Source organism: Arachis hypogaea, chromosome 15 (genome assembly GCF_003086295.3).
Source record: "Arachis hypogaea cultivar Tifrunner chromosome 15, arahy.Tifrunner.gnm2.J5K5, whole genome shotgun sequence".
In the NCBI taxonomy this organism is placed as follows: Eukaryota; Viridiplantae; Streptophyta; class Magnoliopsida; order Fabales; family Fabaceae; genus Arachis; species Arachis hypogaea.
This window is the reverse complement of record NC_092050.1, coordinates 149,162,875-149,187,005: the sequence shown is the minus strand read 5'-3', so window position 1 is coordinate 149,187,005 and position 24,131 is coordinate 149,162,875. Positions and strand designations below refer to the sequence as shown.

Below are 24,131 nucleotides of genomic sequence, written 5' to 3'. Positions count from 1 at the left end.
TGATATCTATAACAATAAGAATAAAAATTTTTAGAATATTTATTGTGTGTGTATATATAATATATTGAATAAACTATTTTTAATAAGAATAATTTAAATAGCATAAAATAAAAATACATGTTAATAATATTTTATGTTGTATCACAAGAACTTTATTTTTTGTATTTTTTGTGGGTTTTCTTTTGACATCTACTTATTTTTTTTTTCTAATGCATATAATTTTTCAATGACATCTATAATAGTAAGATTACAATTTTTTAGAATATGTATTATGTGTGTTTGTGTGTATTGAATAACTCATTTTTAATAAAATTAATTTAAATAGTATTTAAGTAAAAATATTTGTTAATATATTTTTTTAACTTACTCTATTAGATAATATCTCAAATTATACAAATTTAAAATAGTGTTGGAAAATGATCAAAATTAATTTTTTAACTTAAATAGCATATTTAAATAAGTATAATTATAAAGATTTTAAAATATAATTATATGCAAAATATTACAAAATAATAAAAAAAAGTATAAATAGTAAAAGTAATAAGAGTTTTTTTTCCTCATAAATTTGTTTTAAAAATAAAATAAATATTTTTATTTTGTACCTAATAATCTAATAGAATCATTTTTAAATAAATAGGTTTTTCTTCATTTGTTGGTATAAATATTTTTCGTAGACGAACTACGAATTATGAAATAAAGTAATAGCGGTAAAAGTCTTATATATGATATATAAGTATGTCAAATAGTATGGAATTTAAATAGTCTATAACTTAAAATTTGTTATGATAATATTATTATGACACTTTTAATGTAGATGTTTATTGTATTCAATTAATAATTTATATTTCTATTGAATAATAATATGTAATAAATTAATTAATTATGGGAGTTATGATTTTAATTTTTTTTTAATTTTTAATTTTTAAAAATTTGATTGGTTGATTTCTAAACTTTGTCTAGTAAGCAAATGTGCTAAGGTGGCATCATTAAAAAAATAAAGATGATTAAATTTAATGTACAAAGATTTTGGCCTTAATTTTTATATAATAAAAATTAGATAGATAGATAGATAGATAAATTTTCGATAGATGGTCTCTCAATTTTTTTTTAAATAATTGAAGGAGTAAAGTGTGATCTTTAATCTTTCAATATCTTTTTTTTATATATTTTTTCTTAATTTCACTTATAAAATTAATAATGAGAGATTATATTTTACTCTTTTAATTGTTAAAAAAAATTGAAAAAATCCATTTCCATGATGGATGGATAGATAGATACACCAAACTTCAATGATTTATTAGAATATTTATTATTTATTTATACAACAGTCCACGAGACCAAGATTCCCTGGAAGAATTTAGAATTCCCTCCACTCTTTCATTTCCATAATACTCCACAAGAATTTGCTTTTTATTTATGTACATTGACCTGACATAACTAAATTCAATCCAGTGATAAACTGATGCGTATTGACTCGATGTACAAGACAAAATAATATTTCTCTATCAACTTGGACTAGTTTCAGTTGACCAATTTACTATCATCAATATGCTTTTAGCCCAACTAGTTTAGCAAAGGGTCAAGGCTCTAATTCATCACCATCATAAGGTTTTGAGTCTAGCTTCAGTTGTTCTATCCACGATGTTGCTCATATTTCATCCCAAAAATTGAACTTATTAATGTCAAGTATCATTGACAACATTATCTTGGTCTAATCTGAGAAAGCCTATTGTTCCATATTGCATGAAGAATCATATGAAACAAGTCATACTTAACAGGAATCCTATGCCACAGAAAATGTTGCTGAACCTTCTTCACTCCCAAATGCAATGCAAGGTACTTCTCTTCTGGGATTGAGACAAGTATTTCTCTTAGATTTGGGATATCCCTTTCACTAACAGTTACAGAAAATGCTTCCCAATTCAAGACTTCAAAAAAAGGTGGCACATAATTATCTGATATGATAACTGGGACACACTCAGAAAAAATGGCCTCAACTATTCTTGGGGTGTGAACCTCATAGCCTCTAGCACATATGCAATATTTACTGCTGTTCATGTATTCCATGTAAAGTTTCTTACCTTCAATATCGCGCCCCATTGGACCGAAAATTTTCATGTCTGATTCTTTGTTTTCCCAGTGTTTTAGCAGCACGGGACGGAGATAACCATGCATGCTCCCCGCAAAGAAGGCGAGAATAGATCTCTCTGAAGGAGATTTACCTGTAAAACCTCTTAGAGGATCCATCATAGAGTGTATATATGTAACTGGTAGAGTGGTGTCTTTTCCTATTTGGAAGCCTTTAGCAATATTTGAGTTGCAGAGAGACCTAATACAATTTTTCATTGGTTGCCTTGTGATTTGAGAGGCCTGAAATTTCATAAACAACATCATATTAATAATGCACATTTTTTTTTAATATGCTACATTAGGTATATGGCCATCATCCCTTTCATCCAATTAAAGTGATTATTCCATGTTTTATCATAAAAACTAGGGCAAATTACACTCCTTGAGGTTTGCTGAAATTTTTTACAATACCCTCGACTTGTCCAAGTGACATTGATCTCCCTCAAGGGAAGGTTAGTGCTATATTTTACACAGGAGAAATGTTATACGCACCACTTTTGTATATACCTTCCACTTTTGGTATTAAAAATGATCGATAGAAAATGAAAGAAGATAAAAAAATTCTCTTTTATACCATAAAAGGAAGGTGTACAAAAGGTGGTGTAGACATCATTTCTCTCCCCTAATCGTAAGGACTTGTACAATTGTCTAGATGTGTGTGTGAAGCGCCTTGCTTTGAGTATGATCAATCCTAACTAATTATCTTGGTCAAAATTTTGAATTGATAAATGCTTGTTGCTTAAAACATTTTCTAAAAGGAGGTCAATTAAAAGAATGAACTTATTGACATTAACTTGTTGAAAATCATTACATAAATAGTAATCAAAGAAATGACAGTCTGAAACAGAAGCTCACCCAGTCATGACAAGCAACAAGAAAATGGTCTGCTCCCCCAGTTCTGTTCCAGAATCGATATCTTCCGGCGATTAAATGCACGTACCTCTCTAGGTATTGCTCCATCTGCTTACCATTAAGCTTTTGTTCAGCAAGAGTAACTCTTAGCTTTTGTGAACTGAATGGCAGGTAAAACAAATGAGCTCTGCGAGGATCCTTCACTACGAACCGTTTATTTCCCTCCATCAGTTTCATAAACCAACCTTCGGATGCATATAGTCCCCTCGTCCTTGGCTGGTGAAATATAGGCTTATCTCCTTCTCTGTAGACGTAAACTTTGAGCCTGCGTTCCATCAGTGCATAACTCCTGAAGAACAGATGTAGAGAAATGCTTCAACCATCAATTATCTACTGGAAGAAGAACAACACATGAACTATTCAGGAGGAAACAATGGTGAAATCTAGTTGACATGTGCATATTTCAAATTTGAAGCACTAAAATACAAAGGACTTGCTGAATTAATCAACGTTATCAAAGTAGCAGAATGATAACAATGATAAAAATGGAACAAGAATAATTCACAACTCAATGCTATATATCTATCTAGAACATTTAACTATTATGATCATACCTTGAGAACTTGGCAACATCCCGGAAAATAGGTGCATAAAGCCCAGAAGGATTTGATACGACACGGCCATTTTCGATCTCCAGTTTTGCTGATAAGAGTTCACGATCAGGACGAGAAGACCACCTAGGTCTCTGTCATCAATGATCAATCAATACACAATATGCAACAATTAGGAGTCCATACATACATATTCCATAATGTCTCATCTTTTTTTCACCACAAAGCTGAAACTCCATACCATATAAGAAGAGTTAAAACTCTGAAGCAATAAGGAGTTCATCCGAGTCAATGAAGTACTCAAATTGGACAAAGGAACTTTCAATAGAGGTGACTTCTCATTTTGAGCTTTCATTTCCCCCCTTTGCATTCCACTGCCATTTGAAGATTTTCTTGCAGTGATTAAGGTGCCCAAATCTTCATCCAGAAATGTTATGCCCTTTGAAGGAACCCCTAGTGGTGAAGCATTATATCTGTATTCTACAGGATCATGTGCATAGTTTGGTCTTTCATGAGTGAAACCTTTCTGAATTGCATCTTCACTATTTTCCCCTCCATAACTGCTATCTAGGGTCTCTCCAATGCTCAAATTTCCATCCACATTAGACTCCAACTCATAGTCCAAATCTACTCCATTCCCCATATCCTTAGCTGGCAGAGCTACTGAGAACTTCTCCGAATCTAACAGAGAATGTAATCTCCAAGAGGGAAGTGCAAAACATTGGAAAACAACTACTATTGCAACCAACACACCAACAAATAAGAACCGCATAGTAGCAAGATGGTACAATCTCCGATCTAGAATAGACATAACACCCATTTTCATGCCCCAAAACTCAATTCATCATCACTTCAAAGTTCAAACTAAACATTCATCCTTACAGCAATCTTAAACTCCTGTTCCAATATCCCAAAAGCTAGAAAAAAGTTTAAAAAATAAAAAATAAAAATATAAGCATGGTAAATCAAATTAGACGCCAACAACAGTTCTTACTTCTTAAAACTAGAAAAATTAAGAAAGAAATTAACTTTATGATGAATTAAAACATATACCTTTGCTCCAGCAACCAACTAAGCTTCACAGTTCACACTACTCAATTCACTTGCAAGGAGAACGCACAAGAATCAAACTGAAGTTACTATAAAATGCTCTCATTCTTGAAGTTAATTACGTTCATACCACTGTCCAAAAACTATACAAAAAAAATTGCCTTCTGTGTGTTGGCGATGGAGAAAAACAGAAAACAGAAAATAGAAAACCCCAAAACGACGTCGCTTCGTAATTCCGAAAATGCCCTTCAATCCTTCATCCTTCGGTTTATCGGTTAGGAGAGTTATGTTTCACTGTTTTGAGCAACATTCTGAAAACTGGACCGGATTGCCGGTTCGACCGGTATAATCGTGAACCGGCAGTAATTACGGTCCGATTTGTTTTCTAAAACCGTTTTTCTAAAAACCGGAGGAGAATAGTCGAACCGGCCGGTTGAACCGGACAGAGAACAACCGGTTTAAAAGAAACGGCGTCGTTTTTGCCAAATTTGCTTACTTTCAGTTTCACTCTTGGTTCTAAAGCTCCTCCGTTTCTTTCTCCCTTTCTCCCTCCGTTTCTTTCATTCACAGAAACAGCCAAAAAACCCTATCACTGTAAGCCTACACCACCGCCGCCGCAAGGAGTGGCATACTGCCGCCGTCCGTCCGTCTATCTAGCTTCCCTCGTGCTCCAAGTCTTCAACCCCCGTTCGTTGTCACCGATCGCAGCTGCTTCCTCGAGCTCGGCGTCCGTCGTCTTTGTCTGCTCAGCCGCGCTTCCGCCGCCGTTGGTTGCCGTTAACGTTCGCGTCTCCGTTCAGCCGTCGTCTTCGTTCGCGTTCTTCGCCGTTCAAGTTTGCTCGGCGTTCACCGTTCGCGTTCACTCGCCATTCACCGTTCGGGTTCGCCTTCGTCTGGAAGCCACGTTGCCCTGCTTCAAACTCTGCGACCAACCCGCGCGCTTCAACTAGCCGTCGAACTGCTCTCTTTTTTTCGCCGCCGTGAGTTCCCTAAACCCACCACCAGACAATACACTCACACAACACCAATACTCTGCTTGAAACTCTGCAACTTCTTATTTCTATTACGATAAGTAACTATTTGATTTGGCAGTGGTTTGGATTTTTTTCATAGACTGAATTAAGTATACAATAGTTATGTTCTCTTCTCTATCACATTGATACTAAGCTTTGAATTCTCTTATTTCGTTTCAAGTTTACCGCACTCAACATGTTTGATGAAATGCTTTAACCATATTTCGGGTTGGTTTTATCATTTCTAGCTTTTAGAAACTTAGTAAGTTGATTGCATGTGAAATTAGAATAATTGGATCTTAGGAATTAGGAAATTTTAGCTGCACAAATAGCATCTTTGTAGAAAACATATTAGCATGATGATTCCACTTGCATTAGTGTTCTTCTGGTAATTTTTAACGGTTAGTGTGAACTTGTTAATTTGCTAATTGTTCTTGTGTTGTTGTTCTGTTGTTCTTCTGTTATTTTTATTTTATTTTATTTTTTGTGATTTTCTGTTCTTGAACCCGTTAAGTTGATAATTTGCTAAATTGTTGGGCTGCTGTTGTTTTAATTTGCTAAATTGTAGGTTTCTGTGATTTAATTTGTTGGATTTTCTATTTAGGTCTTGTTCTTGTTTATTTGCTAAATTGTTGTTGTGTATTTGTTGCCTTTGAGATTCTTGCTGGATATTGGTGATCATTGATTTATTATATGCTTCATGTTTTCATTGTTTTCTTCTTCTGAAGGAAAAAAAAATTCTGTTTTCATTGTTTTGTTGATTGTTTATTTTGTTTCAGAAATTAATTTTTTGTGATCAATGCTCAAACTCTAAATGCTGTTCTGTTGGTTTTTGCAGTGTTTGTTTTGTTTCAGAAATCAATGCTCAAACTCTGAATGTTGTTCTTCTGTTTTTTGTTTTGTTTCATAAATCAATATTTTGTGATCAATGCTCAAACTCTGAATGTTGTTCTGCTGTTTTTGTTGTTTCAGAAATCAATTTTTTGTGATTAATGCTCATACTCTGAATGTTGTTCTGTTTTGTTTTAAGGCTGAGTTTAGAAGAGGTGATTGAATTCTGAGTGTTGTTTTGTTTTTGTTTTAAAGCTGTGTGTTGTGTTCAATTTTCATTTTGTAGGAAATTCTGAGGTATATAAGAATTAAGAAGGAAGACTATTTTAACGGTATTATTCTGTTGATTCTGGTATGCTACAAGCTTGAACATAGAATTGAAGAGAGAAACCCTTTATTATTTTATCATTGGCCTATTTTTGGCATTGCATATCATTGTAGTTTGTTTATTCATAGAACTAGTTGTTTATGATCCCCTTTCGAAGTAAAAAAATGCAGTGGAAGAGTGTTTAGAACCAGTTGCTTTATTCATTGAATTTTTATAGAATCAGGTGTTTATTATAAAACGGTTTTTTCGGTTGAACCATGGTTGAACCAATGAATTAGTGAATCAGTAATGAGCGGTTCGATGACCGGTCCGGTTTTCTGAACCTCGGTTTTGAGTTCACTTCACTTCACTTTTGGATCAGTGAAAATGGCTCTAACCGTCAAGCTGCCAATACGGTTCCCAATTTCCGCGCCAATTATCGACCCGTATCCGACCCATGAACCGACCCAAATATCCACAGAGGTCAGATTCTCTCGTTGGAACAACGCCAATGCCGCCAAGTTCAACGAGCGCCGGCGAACCCAGCAGGAAATCGAGGATGAGATACGCCGCACGCGCCGCTTCGACTCTGCCGACAAAATCGCCGAAACCGCCGAGACTTCCGCCGTTTCCAGCGCCACCGTTAAAACCTTCAAATCCGCTGGGACGCCCTCCGCTCCGTCGAGGCCTTCCATCCCCGGCAGGAAATCGAAGTACTCCAAACCGCCGGCGGAGCCCCCGTGGGATTCTCATGCGGCGGTTAGGTTTTCCAGCACCCCGAATTCGAATCCAAGCAGGACTCAATTGGCACCAGCAAACGTGAGAATCGGCGACGACGGAGTCTCCTACGTGGTTGAAGGCGCACCGTTCGAGTTTCGGTACAGCTACACGGAAACGCCAGCGGCGAAGCCGGTGAAGATTCGGGAGCCATCGTACGTGCCGTTCGGACCAGCGACGATGCCGCGGCCATGGACCGGACGGGCACCGCTGCCGACGAGCAAGAAGAAGTTGAGGGAATTCGACTCGTTCGTTCTGCCGCCGGCAGACAAGAAGGGGGTGAAGCCCGTCCAGAAGCCCGGGCCCTTTTTACCCGGATCGGGCCCGAAACACGTGCAGTCAAAGGAAGAGTTGTTGGGGGAGCCATTGACGAAGGAAGAGATCAATGCGTTGGTTGCCGGCACCGTCAAATCTGCCCGCCAGCTCAATATTGGTACTTTTGCTTGTTTTGAATTTTTTCTTTAATTTTTTTTTATTATTATTTTTTACATATTTGAGAGTTAAAGATATCTAGTTAATTGATGCAAGGCAGAAGTTAGACTTTGCTCGAAAATATCTAGTTAGTTTGTACTTGGGAGTTTTCTAAGGTAATGAAAAGTGTGTTCCTTTTGTTGATAATTGAAATATCATTTTGCCCCAACAAAATTAAGGGTTAATCAATAAGGTAAGATATGCAAAATTTGGCCAAATTGGAAAGGTTATGGTGGATCAGGGTGTGTATGTGAATGTTTGTGCAAATTTGATTACTCTGGGTAGTGTTATGTGAATTTCATGGAAAATTTACCTTTTTCCTACGCACTCTCTGTGTTGGGTGTTTTTCAGGTAGAGATGGTTTGACACATAACATGTTGGAGAATATACATGCTCTTTGGAAACGACGGAGAGTGTGCAAGATAAAGTGCAAAGGAGTGTGCACCGTCGACATGGATAATGTGTGCCAACAGTTAGAGGTTGGTTTCTTCTGCTCTCAACTGTCCCACTTTTCACTGATATCAATTCATAATGACCTCAAATCTGTGCTTGTGTTTTGGAAGTAAAACCTCATCTTGTGTGGTCGATGTGTATTTGCTTTTGGGTTAAAACATTCGTTTATTTGTTCATCCTGCTATGCAATTTAAATGGTAAAGGAGAATATAGTTCATGCATCTTTTGTTTTGGGGTGGGGGGCTACGGTTTCCGATGGCATTTTCTTTGGCTTCTCTCAAGGATATAAATTTTTAACTTTTGTTTTTCTTTTCTTTACGATGCCTTCGCTGATCTTACTTTTCTGAGTTGACCATGTCCTCTGACATTCCTCAATAAAGAAATTAATTGTTTTTCATTACTTATGGTCTTTGTCTGGTTTCCTAGGAAAGGACTGGGGGAAAAATCATTCATAGGAAAAGTGGTACGGTATACCTCTTCCGGGGCAGAAACTACAACTATAGAACACGCCAACGTTTTCCTCTGATGCTGTGGAAACCTGTATCTCCAGTATATCCTAGGTTGGTTAAGCGAGTTCCAGAAGGCCTAACACTAGAAGAAGCAACTGAATTTCGTCGGAAGGGAAGGAACTTGGAACCGATATTCAAGCTGGGTAGAATCTTTCAGATTTTCATTACAATTTAACAAGAAAGCAAGTTTTTGCTCTTTTTGGCTGACCATGTGAGACTAACTTCTATCTTTATATACAGCAAAAAATGGTGTTTACTGTGACCTTGTAGCAAATGTCAGAGAGGCTTTTGAAGAGTGTGAACTAGTGCGAATAAATTGTCAAGGACTAAATGAAAGTGATTATCGAAGGATTGGAGGAAAACTAAGGGTATAGCCATTTTCTCCTATATCTTGCAAACAACATTGAAGATTTTTTTTTTTTTTTTGCCCTTTTTTCGTTGGTGACATAGGATAATAAGTAACATTTTTCTTCCAATTTTGTTTCTTGACTGTAGGATCTTGTTCCATGCATATTGCTCTCATTTGAGAATGAACACATACTTATGTGGAGGGGAAAAAAGTGGAGGTCCTCTTTCCCAGGTCTCGAAGATGATTACAATGAAGCCAATAAAATTGATGTTGACAGTGACAATTCCAATACACCGACTTCAGATGCCCCAGAATTGTCTGAAATGCCACAGGAGAATTCATTAGAGCATCTAAGCAGTGAATCTTATGACACTAGTATTTCTTCGAGTTCAGATGATGTGAGTTTCTCTCAAGCTGAGGTGCCTTACCCTATAGAAGATAGCAATCCACCTTTCTCGATGGTTACCGATGCTGCTTCACTTTCTATGGGAACCTGTGAAGTTGAAACCACAGATGATGTCAGGGGTTCTCCACCTTCTGATAGCACAAAATCAAGTGTTTCTGTGCTGGAAAGTTGTGAGAATTCTATTGATGGCAAGGTAGATCCTTCTACAAATGGGTTGCTAGATAGTTCAAGTGCAGCTGATGAAAGTTTAATTTCAATATCATCTGCATCTTGCACAGAAGGAGTTATGTTACTGTGGGAGCAAGCTGTTGAGAAAGGTAGTGCACTTGTTTTAGATGACAGATCTTTGGATGCTGACAATGTTTATCAAACCGCAGTGGCTTTTGCCAAATCAGCTCCCCCAGGGCCTGTTTTTAGCCGATCTAGAAAGGTTAGGGTTCAAAATAATGACGAGCAAGAAGATTCAACTTTTGAGAAAAAAGAAGTTACCACTGTTGTGATTGAAGGTGAAATGGAGAACACTCAGAAGAGTTCCGAAATTCGAAGAAAAGATTTTGATGAGCGACAGAGGAATGTAGTGCCACAGGGAACAAGAGTAGATGAACTTGTGAGACTTCTGACATGATACCACCAAAAGTAGGTACTTTGTTGCACAATAAAATTATTATTGTTTTGATATCCAAAATAGTTGACTGTTTTATTTTTGAATGGAATTAAATTATCGTCAAGAAGATATCTAAGTGTGATCCAAGTTTAGACTTGATTCATGACGTTTGATCTATGTAGCCAACACCACCTACTTGGGCAAGGTTTTATTGTTGTTATTATTATGCTATTGCTGCCCCTTGCCTTATTTTTAATTTTGAATAATCATAATTCTTATGTTATATCAATGCAATTTTCTTTGCGCATCTAATACATTGGTCTTGGATTTCACATTTAAAAGTTAATGTTGACAAGTCACCAAAAAAAAAGTTAATGTTGACACACACAAGGGAAAAAAAATCTCACTCGGACCCTACTCCCTTAGTGGACCCCGAGATCTTCCATATGCCAAAGTGTAACTTAAACATAAAATGACTCTATTACCCTAATGACTTTTGACAGTGTCCTAGCTGCAAATGGGGATAATTAGTTTAGGAAGTCCAGAGATATGGATGGAAAATATCCTTGTGTTTGGCTACGGTTCCAGCAACTCTAATGTTTCTAGTTCTTGGAGGTACATTTTGTAAGAAATTATATTATGTCTCTAGTGTTGTGTGTTGCATTTTATAGGATTAATAAATATATCAATTAATTAAATGAAGGAAAGCTTGTTAGTAGATATTTGAAAGTAACTAACTTGATGGAAGTTAGTTTTATGAGAAACAGAACCAGAATTCCTCTTCCTGCCAATGAAGTTCCTCTTTTTCTTTCACAAGTCTTGACGAAGAAATAAAGAAAGGGCAAAGGAATAGACAAGTGAATTCTCAATATGAACTCCAATCAATGGATCAGGGTTAGTAACTCTATCTATTCCTATTTGTGAGAATAATGAATTTCAAGATTCTTATGAAATGAATGGTAGTTTTAGAATGTAACATTGACACTATTAAATTTGCATATATTTGTACAGAGACACCTAACAGCCTTGCGGAACCAGGCAAACTTGAAGAGGCAAGATGGGTGCTAGGGAGAGTTAGAGCCAAGAGGTATCGAGATTATGGAAGCCAAATTTCATGCTAGGCTCTTCTGTTTGTTAGTTCTTATTTATCCGAACTTTTGTTGCTCAAATGATAGCCTACCTCCAAATGACACACATATTCCTACAAATGTGCCCTATCCATGCTGCATATTCTCCACAGCACCTCACGCACACCCTTCTGCTGAGTCAGCAAGTCAGTTACGCTGATCCTGCCCCCACCAGATGATTCTTCTAAACCTGCCCCACATTTTCCTTAACCCATTTACCTTTTTCTTCACATCTTATATCTTCAGCTGCATACTTTCTTATAAGGTGCATTACAACTTAGGTTCTTAATCTCAAATTCTTGACCATTTTAAACCTTATTACGTGATAAGATGTTAACCTAACATGTATTACATGAACAGAAATTTTAACAGAATAGAGGAGGAATATAAATGAAAAACCATTTAAAACAATGGTATAAAAATATATACAACCCCCCCCCCCCCCCCTCTCTTTTTTCTCTCTCTTCTCATGATAGTACCTAGAAGGCAACAATGAGTCTTCAAGGCTACAAATGTCGCAAACATTCCCTGAAGTCTCTACATATTATACAGGGACAGTCCCGAAAAAACACATATACATCACAGAACAAAAACAAGACACCAAAAGCACAAAATTACCTATAAGATATGTAAAAGAAAAGAATAATCCTAAAAAATCTAAGAGGACACACTTCAAACAAACAGACCATCTGAGAACAGCATAATTAGACACTCCCACAAATGTTGGCCTTGTTATTCCTGCCAAAACCTTAAAAACATGTCATAATAAATTTTTACAGTATGGCCTCATAGAAATGGAGACCGCTAACAGTTCAGATCATTTCTTAGTGTCATTCATTACCGAAATAACTGTACCCATAATATTGTGAGCTTAATTCTTGACATTGAAAAAAAAAACCAAAAATATGACCAGGATGGAGAATCGGCACCAAGTCCAGAAGCGGACAGCGACATGGGAGCAATGTAAAGAGGAGATGCTGGACAGTGGCATCGTGGCGAGCTTACAGATATGAGCTTTTGCATATCGCGACATCGACACAATGCGGCGAGATTCTGTTGACATAGAAAGCAGAAGAGAAGCAGATTGCGATGACAAGAAGCACGACAGACATTATGCCAGCAAAACCCGGGGGAGAAAACACATTTGGTTTAAATGGTTTGCCAATTTTCTGCCAATTGTTCCGGTTTTTTTCAATTATTTGCAAATAGAATCTCCGTGTCAACTGTCAACCAGTAACAGGTCCAAACCAAACAAGTGACCAATTGCCAATTAACTTAGTCAAACCAACTTATCAGCTCCAATTCTGGAAATCATAGTCAAAACTCATCTAAGTTGAGTCTTTCAAAGTTTAACTAATCTAGTTTTTTAAAATACAAAATATTCCTGAATTCTTAAGTGTGAATGTAACTTTTGCTTAAGAGGATATTAGACTATAAACAAAACAAATTAAAATCGATTATTTTCTAAACAAAAATGCTTGGTCTCCAAGTGTTTTTATTAACCAAGTTAACCAAGTTATTAAAATTTAAACTTTAGTCACGCGCCCTCTTCTTCCTCCCCCTCCTCCAACGTCGTCATCATCGCTGCTGCCACCACCACCACCACCACCGTCGTTGTCGCTGCTGCCACTACCACCGTTGTCTTCTTCTTACGTTCATTCTTTCTTCAACGTCTTGTTGTTGTTGTTTAATTTTTTCTTCTTTGTAAATTGGATGTATCTTTTTTGTTGAGTGAAATTAAAAAGGCACGAATGTCTTTTATATTATTTTTTTATGCTCAATATTTGTATACTATATGTATGAATTTGTGTGCTATGTTGAAGAAAAATGTGTGCTATGCTTAAATATTTGTATGCTGTAATAAACTAGAAATTGTTTAATGATTTATGACAAATTAGTGTGAGCTACCATGCTATTAACTTCGATTATTTGTGTTATTTTTCTATACTCGATATTTGTGTGCTATTGTATATGTTTTTTTCTTGATTATGGTTATTTATGATGATCTTAGTTTTTTTTTTTTTAATTGAGTTGTTTAGAAAATTAGTGTTATTCTATGATTTTGGTTTTTGTGCTATATGTGTGAATTTTTGAGTTATGCTGAACAAAAATGTGTGCTACGCTTAAATATTTGTGTGCTATGATAAACCAGAATTTGTTTAATGATATCTGTCAAATTAGTGTGAGTTACCAAACTATTAGCTTCGGTTATGTGTGTGCTGTAAAAATGAAGGGGTGTGTTGTTTCACTTTGCTTGATTTACACATGTAATGTGGTATGGTTTGTTTGCAGTGTTGATGGACAACTGCAAGAAAGACGAGGTGATCGCTGAACTTTTCAAGAGCCATTGATTGTCGTGTCACATTTTCTGTGGACCCTAGCCACCAAGAAATGTTGGAACTGCACATCAAAGTTAATAGCCATGAGCTATGATGACATACTTAATGTGTTTGTTTTTTTTTTTTTTGGAAAATAGAACCTGTAAGGTAATATTGGCTTGCAATGAATGGTGATCGGTTTATACACCATGAAGAAAAAGAGAAGAAAAAAATAAATGTGTAATAGAAATCAATAAAAGAATATATACATAAATTTTGGTGCAACAAAAATTTGTGCGCTGTGCTTTGACAATGTGTTATGGTTCGAAAATTTGTGTAATATGTGCAAAAAAATGTGTTCTATATCGATAAGTTTGTCAATAAAAAAATACACACTTAAATTTTGGTGCAGCAAAATTTTGTGCTATAGTTCAAAAATTTGTTATGTGCAAAAATTTGTGTGCTATATGGATAAGTTTGTGTTACGTGCAAATTTGTCTGCTATACTTCAAAACTTTGTATGCTATGCTCCAAAATTTGTATGCTCTCCAACAAAAAATTGTGTACTGCAAAAAGTATAGAAAGACTTGTACAGATAATACAATCTCTTTGAATTGTGCGCCAGTGGAACACTAGAGCACGCGTCGTGCGTTTCATTTTGAAAATGGTTTTTATTGTAGTTGGTTGGACCTAGTTACCAAAAGACTTGTACATATAATATTACTCCACAAAAGATAAATGAGATACATATTTGAAGGTAAAATATGGCTTCTGTCGTTAAAATTTTCAGAAAATTTTAAAAATAGCACGTTGTTAAGCAGTCCCTACAGCATTGTCCAATCAAACAGAAATCAATCATTTCGCAGTATCTGAAAATTAATTTCCCTCATTTTGCTATGCATAAGCCAAGAAAAACAACAAATTAAAAATACACGACAGTGTTATTCATGCTTCTTTACTGGTTCTCGGGAGTTGGGACGTTTCCTTTTGAGTGATCCACTTAAAGCAGCCTTAGCCTTCGCCCACTCTTTCAAAGAAGAACAACTTCTCATGAATGTGCAAGTTTCGCCTACTTCAACCCTCGCAGTGGATCTCTCTTTTTGTACTGTTTCTTCAGACGATCCTTCCTTTTCTCTTGTCTCACTCTTTTCCTCATATGCAGTATCATTGGCACCACCACCATCATGTTGGCTCTTTTCCGGTATACGCCCATCACTAGTAACAACTTCATTAATGGCATCCTTACCTACATTATTATGCTTGGGATTGTTGGAATTTGCAGGGTCCACGGTAGACCCCTTGGCCATTGGCTCTGAGAATGTAATGCCTGCCAAAATCTGTGAAATGCTAAATGAACTGTTGTCTCCAGCAACCAGTTGTGTCCATGATTGCTTCCGTCGCCATGATGCACCTCGACCGGTCTTCTTCAACTCCACATTGTTGTCAGCAGGCTGAGCTTCAGCATGCTTTCTTAATGCTGATGTGTTGGTATGATTATCTTCAGTGAGCTCCTTTGTCGATTCTGTATTGGTGGGTTTACTCCCTAGGTGTTCATGCCCTTCCATGTTTTCAGTTTTGTCGTTTAAAGATATGGATTGGGATGGACTATCAGGTCTTTCTTGTTCTATAGGAAACATGAGAGTGGCATTGAAAGCAGTATTACCTCCATTACCAAGTAGTTCTTTCCATGAAGATTTCTGAGACCATGAAACTTTAGACTGTTTGCCAAAATCATCTTCTGACTCAACAGGTTGCACTCCAGATTCTACCTCATCTGGAAGGGTCTGCACATTATTCTTTCCTTTAGCAGTAGTAGACACATGTCCAATGCTTTCCCTTTCCGATTTGCGAAGTGATTTTCTCTTATTGTTGGGATTGCTCTTATGCCCTTTATGCACATCAGACTCACTCTTGTCATTTTCTTCCTTACCAATTTTTGATTTATTGGACCATGAGTCCTGAATATCCAAACAGCAATTAGAAACAATATAAATAAATCTATTCTTTGATAAAAAAAAAAAAATAAGGAGTGATACAATAAGAGATAACTTAACCGGTTCCTTTTGTAAAGGGAGTGGATCCTCTCAATTTTTTTCCCTTAATTGTTTGGTAAAGTGTGATCTCTCATCATTCAATATCTTCTCTCACATATTTTTTCTTGATCCCACTTAATGTAACGCGAGAGATCACACTTTACCAAACAATTGAGGGAAAAAAATTGAGAGGATCCATTCCCTAGGCCTATTGAATAATAATAATAATAATAATAATAATAATAATAATAATAATAATAATAACAGCAATGAAAATTAACCTGATTTTCCAAGATCATTTGAAGTTCCTCACTCCCTATTATGGACGATTTATTTTTCTTTGTGTTCACGTTAATAATGAGATCATCTTCATCTGTTGAACTACCTACTTCAGAGTCATCAGGATGTGCAGGTGATTCAAAGGAATCCTCTGTTTCAAGATTCTTCTTTTCGGAAACATTTTCTTTTCCAAGTAGTTTGTTCATCACGACATTCATTATGTTAATTTCTTCATCATTCATTCCTCCAATTTCTGTTGCCCTTTCAATATGTAGTTTTCCCCTTTCTGTGCCAGAAGGACTACAATGTTCCTTGCAATCACAGAAATGCACAGGGAGAAGAGGAACTTTAATATTCTGGAAACTGTATTTGTGCTTTCCAGTTCCAGTGAATGGTATAGATTTTACCTGCATAAGTACAGATGTTGCATGTGAAAATTGAACCATATGATTAAGCATTAACGTTTCTTTACATGACCGAATATAAGGGAAAGGCAAGAATGCATTCTACATAATAAAACTGTTACACATTTATATATCACAGATAAATGGAAGTCTTAAATTAAATATCAACAAAAGAATCCAAAAAATTTAAAAAACATACAAATTGAGCCAAAATTTAGCAATAGAAGCATGCAGGCTTAGCAATTGCAGGGGTATATAGCACATGATTGAGGCAGAGGAGAGCAGGAGCCGGATGCAATGGAGCTTCTGGTGCGGAGTGCTTTTTTTTCCGTGGTGTTGAGGCCATAATCAAAATATGGTGGGTAGTCAGGTCAAAGACAAACAACTTGGGTAACCCAATTAGGTTCTTCTTCCTCTGTTGCAGCCTCATTCATCCCTTCTCTCTGTCTCAGCCTGTGTTTTGTCGCAGTTGGAACAGAGGAGAAACAAAGTAAACAAAGGCAATGCATCTTATATGTTACGCTATGGCCAAATTAGAGTTTCTCATGTTTTTTATCATTTGCACACGAGTTCTTTTTACTTTTTTCTGGTGTGTGCATTTCTGCAGATTCTTCTTTTAATTTTGCTGAAATAGCTTCTTGGTCTTCAATGTTATATGATACAAAGAAAAGAAGGAAAAAAGGTGTATTATTCACAACCAAGGATAACAATGACCTTTCTCAGGTTTGAAAGGCCATATATGGATAATCCTCCAGATGTGTGCTATGTTCAGGTTGAATTCTGAATCAATATCACTTTTTTCCATTTTACATTATCCAGTGGCTTGCTTTCTTTGGAATGCATTGTTTAGTATCTTTGGCGAGTGTTGGGTGTACCCTAGAGGCTCAGAGCAATTCTTATTGATTGGCATTGACACATTTGGCTATGACAGACATTCCAACAAGCAAGCCATGTGGGGTAGGATTAGATGCCTTGCTTGTACATGGTGCAAGGCACGTAAACATTTGAGGTATCTGGCTTAGAAATTAAGAGAGATAGATTAGTGAATTTCACATTTTTGCTACATTCATGCTAGGCTCTTCTGTTTGTTAGTTCTTATTTATTCGAACTTTTGTTTCTCAAATGATAGCCTACCTCCAAATGACACACATATTCCTACAGATGTGCCCTATCCATGCTGCATATTCTCCACAGCACCTCACGCACACCCTTCTGCTGAGTCAGCAAGTCAGTTAAGCTGACCCAGCCCCCACCAGATCATTCTTCCAAACCTGCCCCACATTTTCCTTAACCCATTTACCTTTTTCTTCACATCTTATATCTTCAGCTGCATACTTTCTTATAAGGTGCATTACAACTTAGGTTCTTAATCTCAGATTCTTGACCATTTTAAACCTAAGATGTTAACCTAACATGTATTACATGAACAGAAATTTTAACAGAATAGAGGAGGAATATAAATGAAAAACCATTTAAAACAATGATATAAAAATATATACAACCCCCCCCCCCCTTCTCTTTTTTTCTCTCTCTTCTCATGATAGTACCTAGAAGGCAACAATGAGTCTTCAAGGCTACAAATGTCGCAAACATTCCCTGAAGTCTCTACATATTATACAGGGACAGTCCCGAAAAAACACATATACATCACAGAACAAAAACAAGACACCAAAAGCACAAAATTACCTATAAGATATGTAAAAGAAAAGAATAATCCTAAAAAATCTAAGATGACACACTTCAAACAAACAGACCATCTGAGAACAGCATAATTAGACACTCCCACAAATGTTGGCCTTGTTATTCCTGCCAAAACCTTTAAAACATGTCATAATAAATGTTTACAGTATGGCCTCATAGAAATGGAGCAGCTAACAGTTCAGATAATTTCTTAGTGTCATTCATTACCGAAATAACTGTACCCATAATATTGTGAGCTTAATTCTTGACATTGAAAAAAAAAACCAAAAATATTAAGACATGAATCCATGACAAAGCTCTACAGTATTTCACATAATATTTCCCATGTTATACCACTTTCATACGCAAAAATGGCATTCTACAAAGCCATAGCCACACTAGATACACACCCAAGACTAGCATCCACACCTTTTAGCTTCACAGTTTAAAGGTTATTCAAAACACAAACGCCTTTAAAGGCCACAGTTCAACATCCAAAAGACATGTTGAAACACAACCAGTGAACATATTTGTAGATGGAGTTCATTTAACGTAGGGTTCCCAAACTGAAAAAAGATCCTCTAAAATGAGATTAGTAAAGTGATAAAGTGAAGGCTTAATCACCACTGAATTTGTAACTTCTAACATATGTGAACCCCACTATCTTAATTTGTAACTTTATCAATATCCTCAATTTAGAGGAGCTTGATCCATCCAGACTCATTGGATATTGGCATTTAACAACGTCAATGACCAATGAATACATACTTGTGTCGACTAAATGAATAAATAAAGGTATGTTATATTAGTATGTCACCTTTCTTAACCTCGGGAAGTAAATGTGGAGCTGCTTTGTCTTTAAACTCTCTTTTGTGGGCTTTTCCTCTAACTTATCAGTAGTGACTGGTTTGTCACTAACATGCTCAATCTTAGACATAGCATCTTCATCCCATTCTCGTTTCAACCGCACTAGATAATGTTCTTTAGCCTTCTCGAGCTTCAACTTCCCACCCTTCCAAACACAACCATTATACTGCCAAGACAATAATTTTTTTTTTTAGTTTTTAACAGAAAATGCATATTGTTATAATCAATTGAATTTAATGAAGTTTTAACTAAAAAAATAAGAGAAAAAACTAACCTTGCTAAAAAGCCTGGAAAGAGATTTGTCATCGGTGGGAGAAGGAAGGAAGTCAAGATAGGCGAAACTGCGACCTTTGGTTCGGATTGTTTCGACTGCTTCGACATTGCCGAAAGAGCTGAACATACTGTGGAGGTCTTGTTTAGTTACTGATTCCCCCAATCCACCGACAAATATTCTCACCGTCTTCTTGTGTTGCCCCTCCATGCCCTAAGGAACGTTAGCCTGCACTCAATTAACAATAATACGGTTGATAGAGGAATGCTATTAAGTTGGTTCGACAATGTTTTGTGCCTCCAAGAGTAACAATTAGAAGCAGCAATTTTTTTCTTAATTAACAATATAGGCAGTGCAAATTTTAACAAAGCTCATCACAATGATTAACAACAACAAAAACACTAAAAGAACAGTGAATCAATAACATAGGCAGTGCAAATTTAAAATTTAAAATTTATCATCAAATACAATCAGTGAGCAAAGCCAATCAATCAAGCACTGACTGAGCATTCTGTTCTGATTCTGTGACTGGGAAGCAACAAATTCAAGTTACAGCAACAAATTTAACAAATCCTAGTAAAGTTCCGATTTACAGCAAAAAGGCAAATTTATTAATTACCAATTCAGCAACATGCAGAAATACAGGGAAAAGGGAAATCTGGAAAAGAGAGAACACTAAACCAAAACATTAACCAATAATCACAAAACACTAAACCTTCACCCAGCAATTACAAACAAAGCCAGCAATTACAAACATTAGCACATTATGAAACATTCCAAAACACTAAACCTTCACCCAGCAAAACCAGCAACTACAAACAAAGCCATCAGTAAATTTGAACAAAAAATTAAGAGCCATCAGCCTACAGCATTCAACAATATTGCAACAAACAAATTAGGAGCCATCAGCAACTGGTAAACCAGTAAAACACTATCAGAGCCATCAGAGTAAGAATTACTGACTAAAACACTAAAACAGGGTAACAGAGTAAGTATTACTGACTAACAGAGCAATCAGAGTATAGTGAATACAAGACAGAGCAATCAGAACCATACATACAAATTTGCAAATTTGTAAAATTTCCACCATTAACCACCAGCAACAGCAAATACAAGGGAATACCAAACTGGAAACCAAGACGGAAGACCGAAGAAGAAGAATTGAAGAGCCAAACTTCAAAGTTCAAACCAAGACCGAAGAAGAATTGAAGAAAAATGGAACAAAAATTGAAGAAGAAGACCGAAGACGAAGACAAGCCACTAACCTGGGTTCCGTGCCGAGAAGCCAGCAAAGATGAAGAGTACCTGCCGAGTTACTGGGTTAGGGTTCGACGACCTGGGAACGGCGGTGCTGACGACCTGGGGACGGCGGCGGCGCTGACGACCTGGGAACGGCGGCGACAATGGAGGGCTAGGGTTCCTCCGCTTCAGAGTCCTCCAATCTCCAGTACAGGGAGTATAGTGACAAATGATTAAATGAAATCGTTGGTTGAACCGGTAAAAGGGGGGGGGTGGTTTGGTTCACGCGTGCATAGTTGTAAGAATCGAACCGGTGATCAAACCGATCAAGTTACCGATTTACTGAGTTATTGGTTCAACCAATAAATCGTTGGTTGAACCGGTAAAATCGGTTTCACGTAAATAAAAAATATAAAATACTAAAAATAGTCATAACATTAAAAAAATTCAAAATACATATCTTTAGTTCTTCACCAACATCTTAAAAACAACCAAGTTTCAAAGTCTAAATATAACTAATACAAAGATAAACATGAAATTAGTTAGTACTACTATACTAGTACAATAGTATCTTAATTAAACACAATAAGGATAATAATTCCTATTCCCTATTCAGCAAGACAGCAATCTTAAAGGCTTAAATAGTTAAATTCACAGCAACCTTAAATAGTTAAATTCACGGCACAAGGCCACAAGCATATTCATAACAGAACAGACAACATAAAAACATTAGTCATAACAGCTTCATATTCATAAATTTTTCAACAAGCATATTCAACACATAACAAATCAACATAACAACATTATTCATAGTTTCAAGCTTTCAACAAGGAAGTGCAGAATAGAACAACAGAAAATATTGTGAGAACAAGTTTTCGCAACAGAATAGAACAACTCCAGAAAGAACATATCCTTTCAACTCCAAAACAACAGAAAATATTTATTGATGCATCAGTCAAGGAAGTGCAGAATATATCCTTTCAAGTTTTCACAACAGAATAGAACAAGCATAAGTCATAACAGAAGTGCAGAACAACATTATTCATTATTCATAAGTTTTCAACAAGCATAGAGCAGAACTGCAGAAGTGCAGAACAGAGGAGAATGGAGAACAACATATTCAACTAACCTATTTGACAGAGCAGAAGAGCGAGGCATCAGCGATGGCGACGGCGCGGCAACGGCGACGGCGATGAGAGACAGGGACGAAGCGGAGCCGCGGGTCTGTTCTGTTCCTTCAGAGTTCAGAATGGGTGTCCAACGGTGAGGCGAAGAAGACGATGGCGGGCGGCTGGCGGTGGCTGGGTGAGTGACACTGTGACAGAGTGAGGTGAGGTGGTGACGGGGAGGGTTAGCCGTTAGGGGATTAGGGTTTGGGAAAAGTGGAAAGTGGATTTTCTTTTTTTTTTTTTAATAAACCAAAACTACAGGAAAATGAATAAAAAAAAAGCTTCCGAACCGGTCGGTTGACCAAAAATCGCCGGTTTTTCAATTTTCATCAAAACCGGCCGGTTTAACTCGGTTCTGAACGGTTCTCTTTCTTATTCGATCATATCACTCAAACCAGATTGGTTAGGATTCGGTTCACCGATTTTTCGGTCGAATCGATTGGTCCGGTCCGATTTTTACTATGCACACGTGGTTCTTTTTTTTTTACAAATTAAAGAACGGCATCGTTTTATCCGAACCAGCCGGTTACCGATCCGATCCAGCCGGCCGATTGTTTTTCAACGATTTTCTTTGAACGGTTATAGATGGAGGACCAGACCGTTTGCATTACCGATTTTCGATTGAACCGGTTCGACCGACCGGTCCGGTCCTATTTTCAGAACCATGTTATTATCCGAACCTACATGACACCCCCAACCCTCCAAAACCCTATCCCTCTTCAATTCCATTTCTAATTTCAACCATCCAACCCTTCACACCTTCGCTTCATCCTCGTGCTCTCCTTCCCAACTCTTTCTCTTTTTCAAACTCTTCTTTAATTATATTTTGCAGCAATATGTTGTACTTTCTTAAGTTTTAGGAGAGATAATTCATGACATAATATTAAAATTTTTATGTCTAAAATATTTAATGTTTAATTTGTCTCAATTTTTTTAAATAAAAATAGAATTTTGGCACAAGGCAAAATGAACTTGTGCATTGTCTACATTTTAAATCCAAAAAAGACTGTTACATGAAGAGATTGTTAAATATAAAATCATTTCTATGATGTCAAAACTATGAGACTACAATGTTGAATGTGAGAAATTAGAGATTATTAGTTAGCATAATTATCCTCTTATGAAATCCAAACTCAGTCTACTGCAAAATTGCAACGAAAAAATTTATCAACAGAAATTGACAATTTATAATATTTGTTTGTTTTTGGGATCTCTATGTTTATTATTTTTAATTAAAGTTGTTTAACAAATTATGGCTTCCTAACCAGATTATAATGTAGGAATACAGTACATATATACCAAGACGAGACTAAACAATGTATTGAAATATATATATATAATCAAAGTTTAAAAGTGCTTCTGAATAAAGTGATGCTACAACACACAATTTTTCATTCATTATTGTACACACAATTTGTCTAGGGAAAGTGAACCATCGAAAAATCAAAATTTAACAGAAACTACAAGAAGAATAAAGAAAATTGCTAGGCTGAAGATGATTAATTGGGAGATTGACAATTCGACACACATGACATGAACATGAACATTACACATTGATATGTTCACAACTCACAAGACTGGTCCAAGCGTTTACGACAAGTCTTGGCACCACAATAGCAAGAGAATTGCTTCATACTATCAACTTGATGAACATATTCATATGTAACTTCCTATCATAACAATGACACCTTTTTAATTATTCGATTTCCAGGTAAGAACCAAAACCTTTAAGACCTGTATATTAAGTTATAAGCATTGTGATTATATTTATGAAAAATGATAAGGATATTTTTTCGTGTTTAAACTGAACATAAGTTTTTCTGATCTCATTTTTATTTTTATTTTTCTAGCACTAATTGTTTATTTTTGTAACTTTCTATTTTTCTAGAATAATCAAATTAATACTAATGATATTTAGATTGATTCTATGATAGCTATGGTTATGGTGACTATAGTGGTTGATATGAAATTTTGACAACACTTAAAAAATATAACTAAAACTAAGGTTTTTGTTTTACTATTTGAAAATATTTTTTAATTTGATCCCTCTTTTATTTTTCAAAATTAAGAAGTGTTGTCAAAGAATAAAAAAACGTGACATTAATTTTAGCTATATTTTTTAAGTATTGTTAAAATTTCATAATCAACACAACTACCATAATTATAGTCACTATAAAATTCACCATGATATTAACATGATAAGATTATGTTCAATGGAAAGTGCACCTAAAATTTGATCACTATGATCTTGATCAATATATAGATAGATGCATAACACAAATACTTGGTCCAAACATTCACTTTCTTATTCTTATCTGAAACAACTTACAAGAAATATTATTTTATGGTTTTATTAGTAAATATTAAAGTTTTTTTTTTTA

The 24,131-nt window shown here is 35.9% G+C and overlaps 4 protein-coding genes across 11 annotated transcripts; 2 read left to right on the top strand and 2 right to left on the bottom strand.

Annotated features, from left to right (window-relative positions):
• Positions 1 to 1,275: 1,275 nt before the first annotated feature.
• Positions 1,276 to 5,141, bottom strand: LOC112751246 (probable glycosyltransferase At3g07620). Of its 3 annotated transcripts, XM_025800320.3 has the most exons (6): positions 4,647 to 5,141; positions 3,835 to 4,510; positions 3,597 to 3,727; positions 2,986 to 3,331; positions 2,082 to 2,370; positions 1,276 to 1,847 (listed from the first exon to the last, which is right to left on the bottom strand). In XM_025800320.3, the coding sequence occupies exons 2-6, from the start codon at positions 4,417 to 4,419 to the stop codon at positions 1,702 to 1,704; spliced, it is 1,497 nt and encodes a 498-aa protein (XP_025656105.1). In that variant the 5' UTR covers positions 4,420 to 4,510; positions 4,647 to 5,141; the 3' UTR covers positions 1,276 to 1,701. The 3 variants fall into 3 exon arrangements, with proteins under 3 accessions (XP_025656105.1, XP_025656104.1, XP_025656103.1); XM_025800319.3 differs by having other exon boundaries at positions 1,276 to 2,370; XM_025800318.3 differs by having other exon boundaries at positions 1,276 to 2,370; positions 3,835 to 4,490; positions 4,647 to 4,852.
• Positions 5,134 to 10,670, top strand: LOC112751245 (CRS2-associated factor 1, chloroplastic). 5 transcript variants are annotated; one of them, XM_072217208.1, is made up of 7 exons: positions 5,479 to 5,623; positions 6,774 to 6,819; positions 7,177 to 8,004; positions 8,394 to 8,521; positions 8,922 to 9,147; positions 9,245 to 9,372; positions 9,500 to 10,670. In XM_072217208.1, exons 3-7 carry the CDS (start codon positions 7,182 to 7,184, stop codon positions 10,382 to 10,384), a joined length of 2,190 nt encoding a protein of 729 aa, XP_072073309.1. In that variant the 5' UTR covers positions 5,479 to 5,623; positions 6,774 to 6,819; positions 7,177 to 7,181; the 3' UTR covers positions 10,385 to 10,670. The 5 variants fall into 5 exon arrangements, with proteins under 5 accessions (XP_072073307.1, XP_072073309.1, XP_072073311.1 ...); XM_072217210.1 differs by having other exon boundaries at positions 6,774 to 6,839; XM_072217206.1 differs by having other exon boundaries at positions 5,134 to 5,623; positions 6,774 to 8,004.
• A 198-nt stretch (positions 10,671 to 10,868) lies between these two features.
• On the top strand, positions 10,869 to 14,121 carry LOC140179018 (uncharacterized). Of its 2 annotated transcripts, XR_011872541.1 has the most exons (5): positions 10,869 to 10,978; positions 11,181 to 11,257; positions 11,375 to 11,450; positions 12,404 to 12,646; positions 13,783 to 14,121. XR_011872541.1 is itself a non-coding variant. In XM_072217211.1 (4 exons), exons 1-4 carry the CDS (start codon positions 10,881 to 10,883, stop codon positions 13,820 to 13,822), a joined length of 291 nt encoding a protein of 96 aa, XP_072073312.1. In that variant the 5' UTR covers positions 10,869 to 10,880; the 3' UTR covers positions 13,823 to 14,121. The 2 variants fall into 2 exon arrangements, 1 of the variants encoding a protein (XP_072073312.1); XM_072217211.1 differs by lacking the exon at positions 12,404 to 12,646.
• Positions 14,122 to 14,558: 437 nt separating this feature from the next.
• Positions 14,559 to 20,846, bottom strand: LOC112751244 (protein REPRESSOR OF SILENCING 3). Its single transcript, XM_025800312.2, has 5 exons — positions 20,608 to 20,846; positions 19,346 to 19,570; positions 19,022 to 19,237; positions 16,123 to 16,527; positions 14,559 to 15,766 (listed from the first exon to the last, which is right to left on the bottom strand). The coding sequence occupies exons 2-5, from the start codon at positions 19,550 to 19,552 to the stop codon at positions 14,750 to 14,752; spliced, it is 1,845 nt and encodes a 614-aa protein (XP_025656097.1). The 5' UTR covers positions 19,553 to 19,570; positions 20,608 to 20,846; the 3' UTR covers positions 14,559 to 14,749.
• Between the last annotated feature and the right edge of the window lie 3,285 nt (positions 20,847 to 24,131).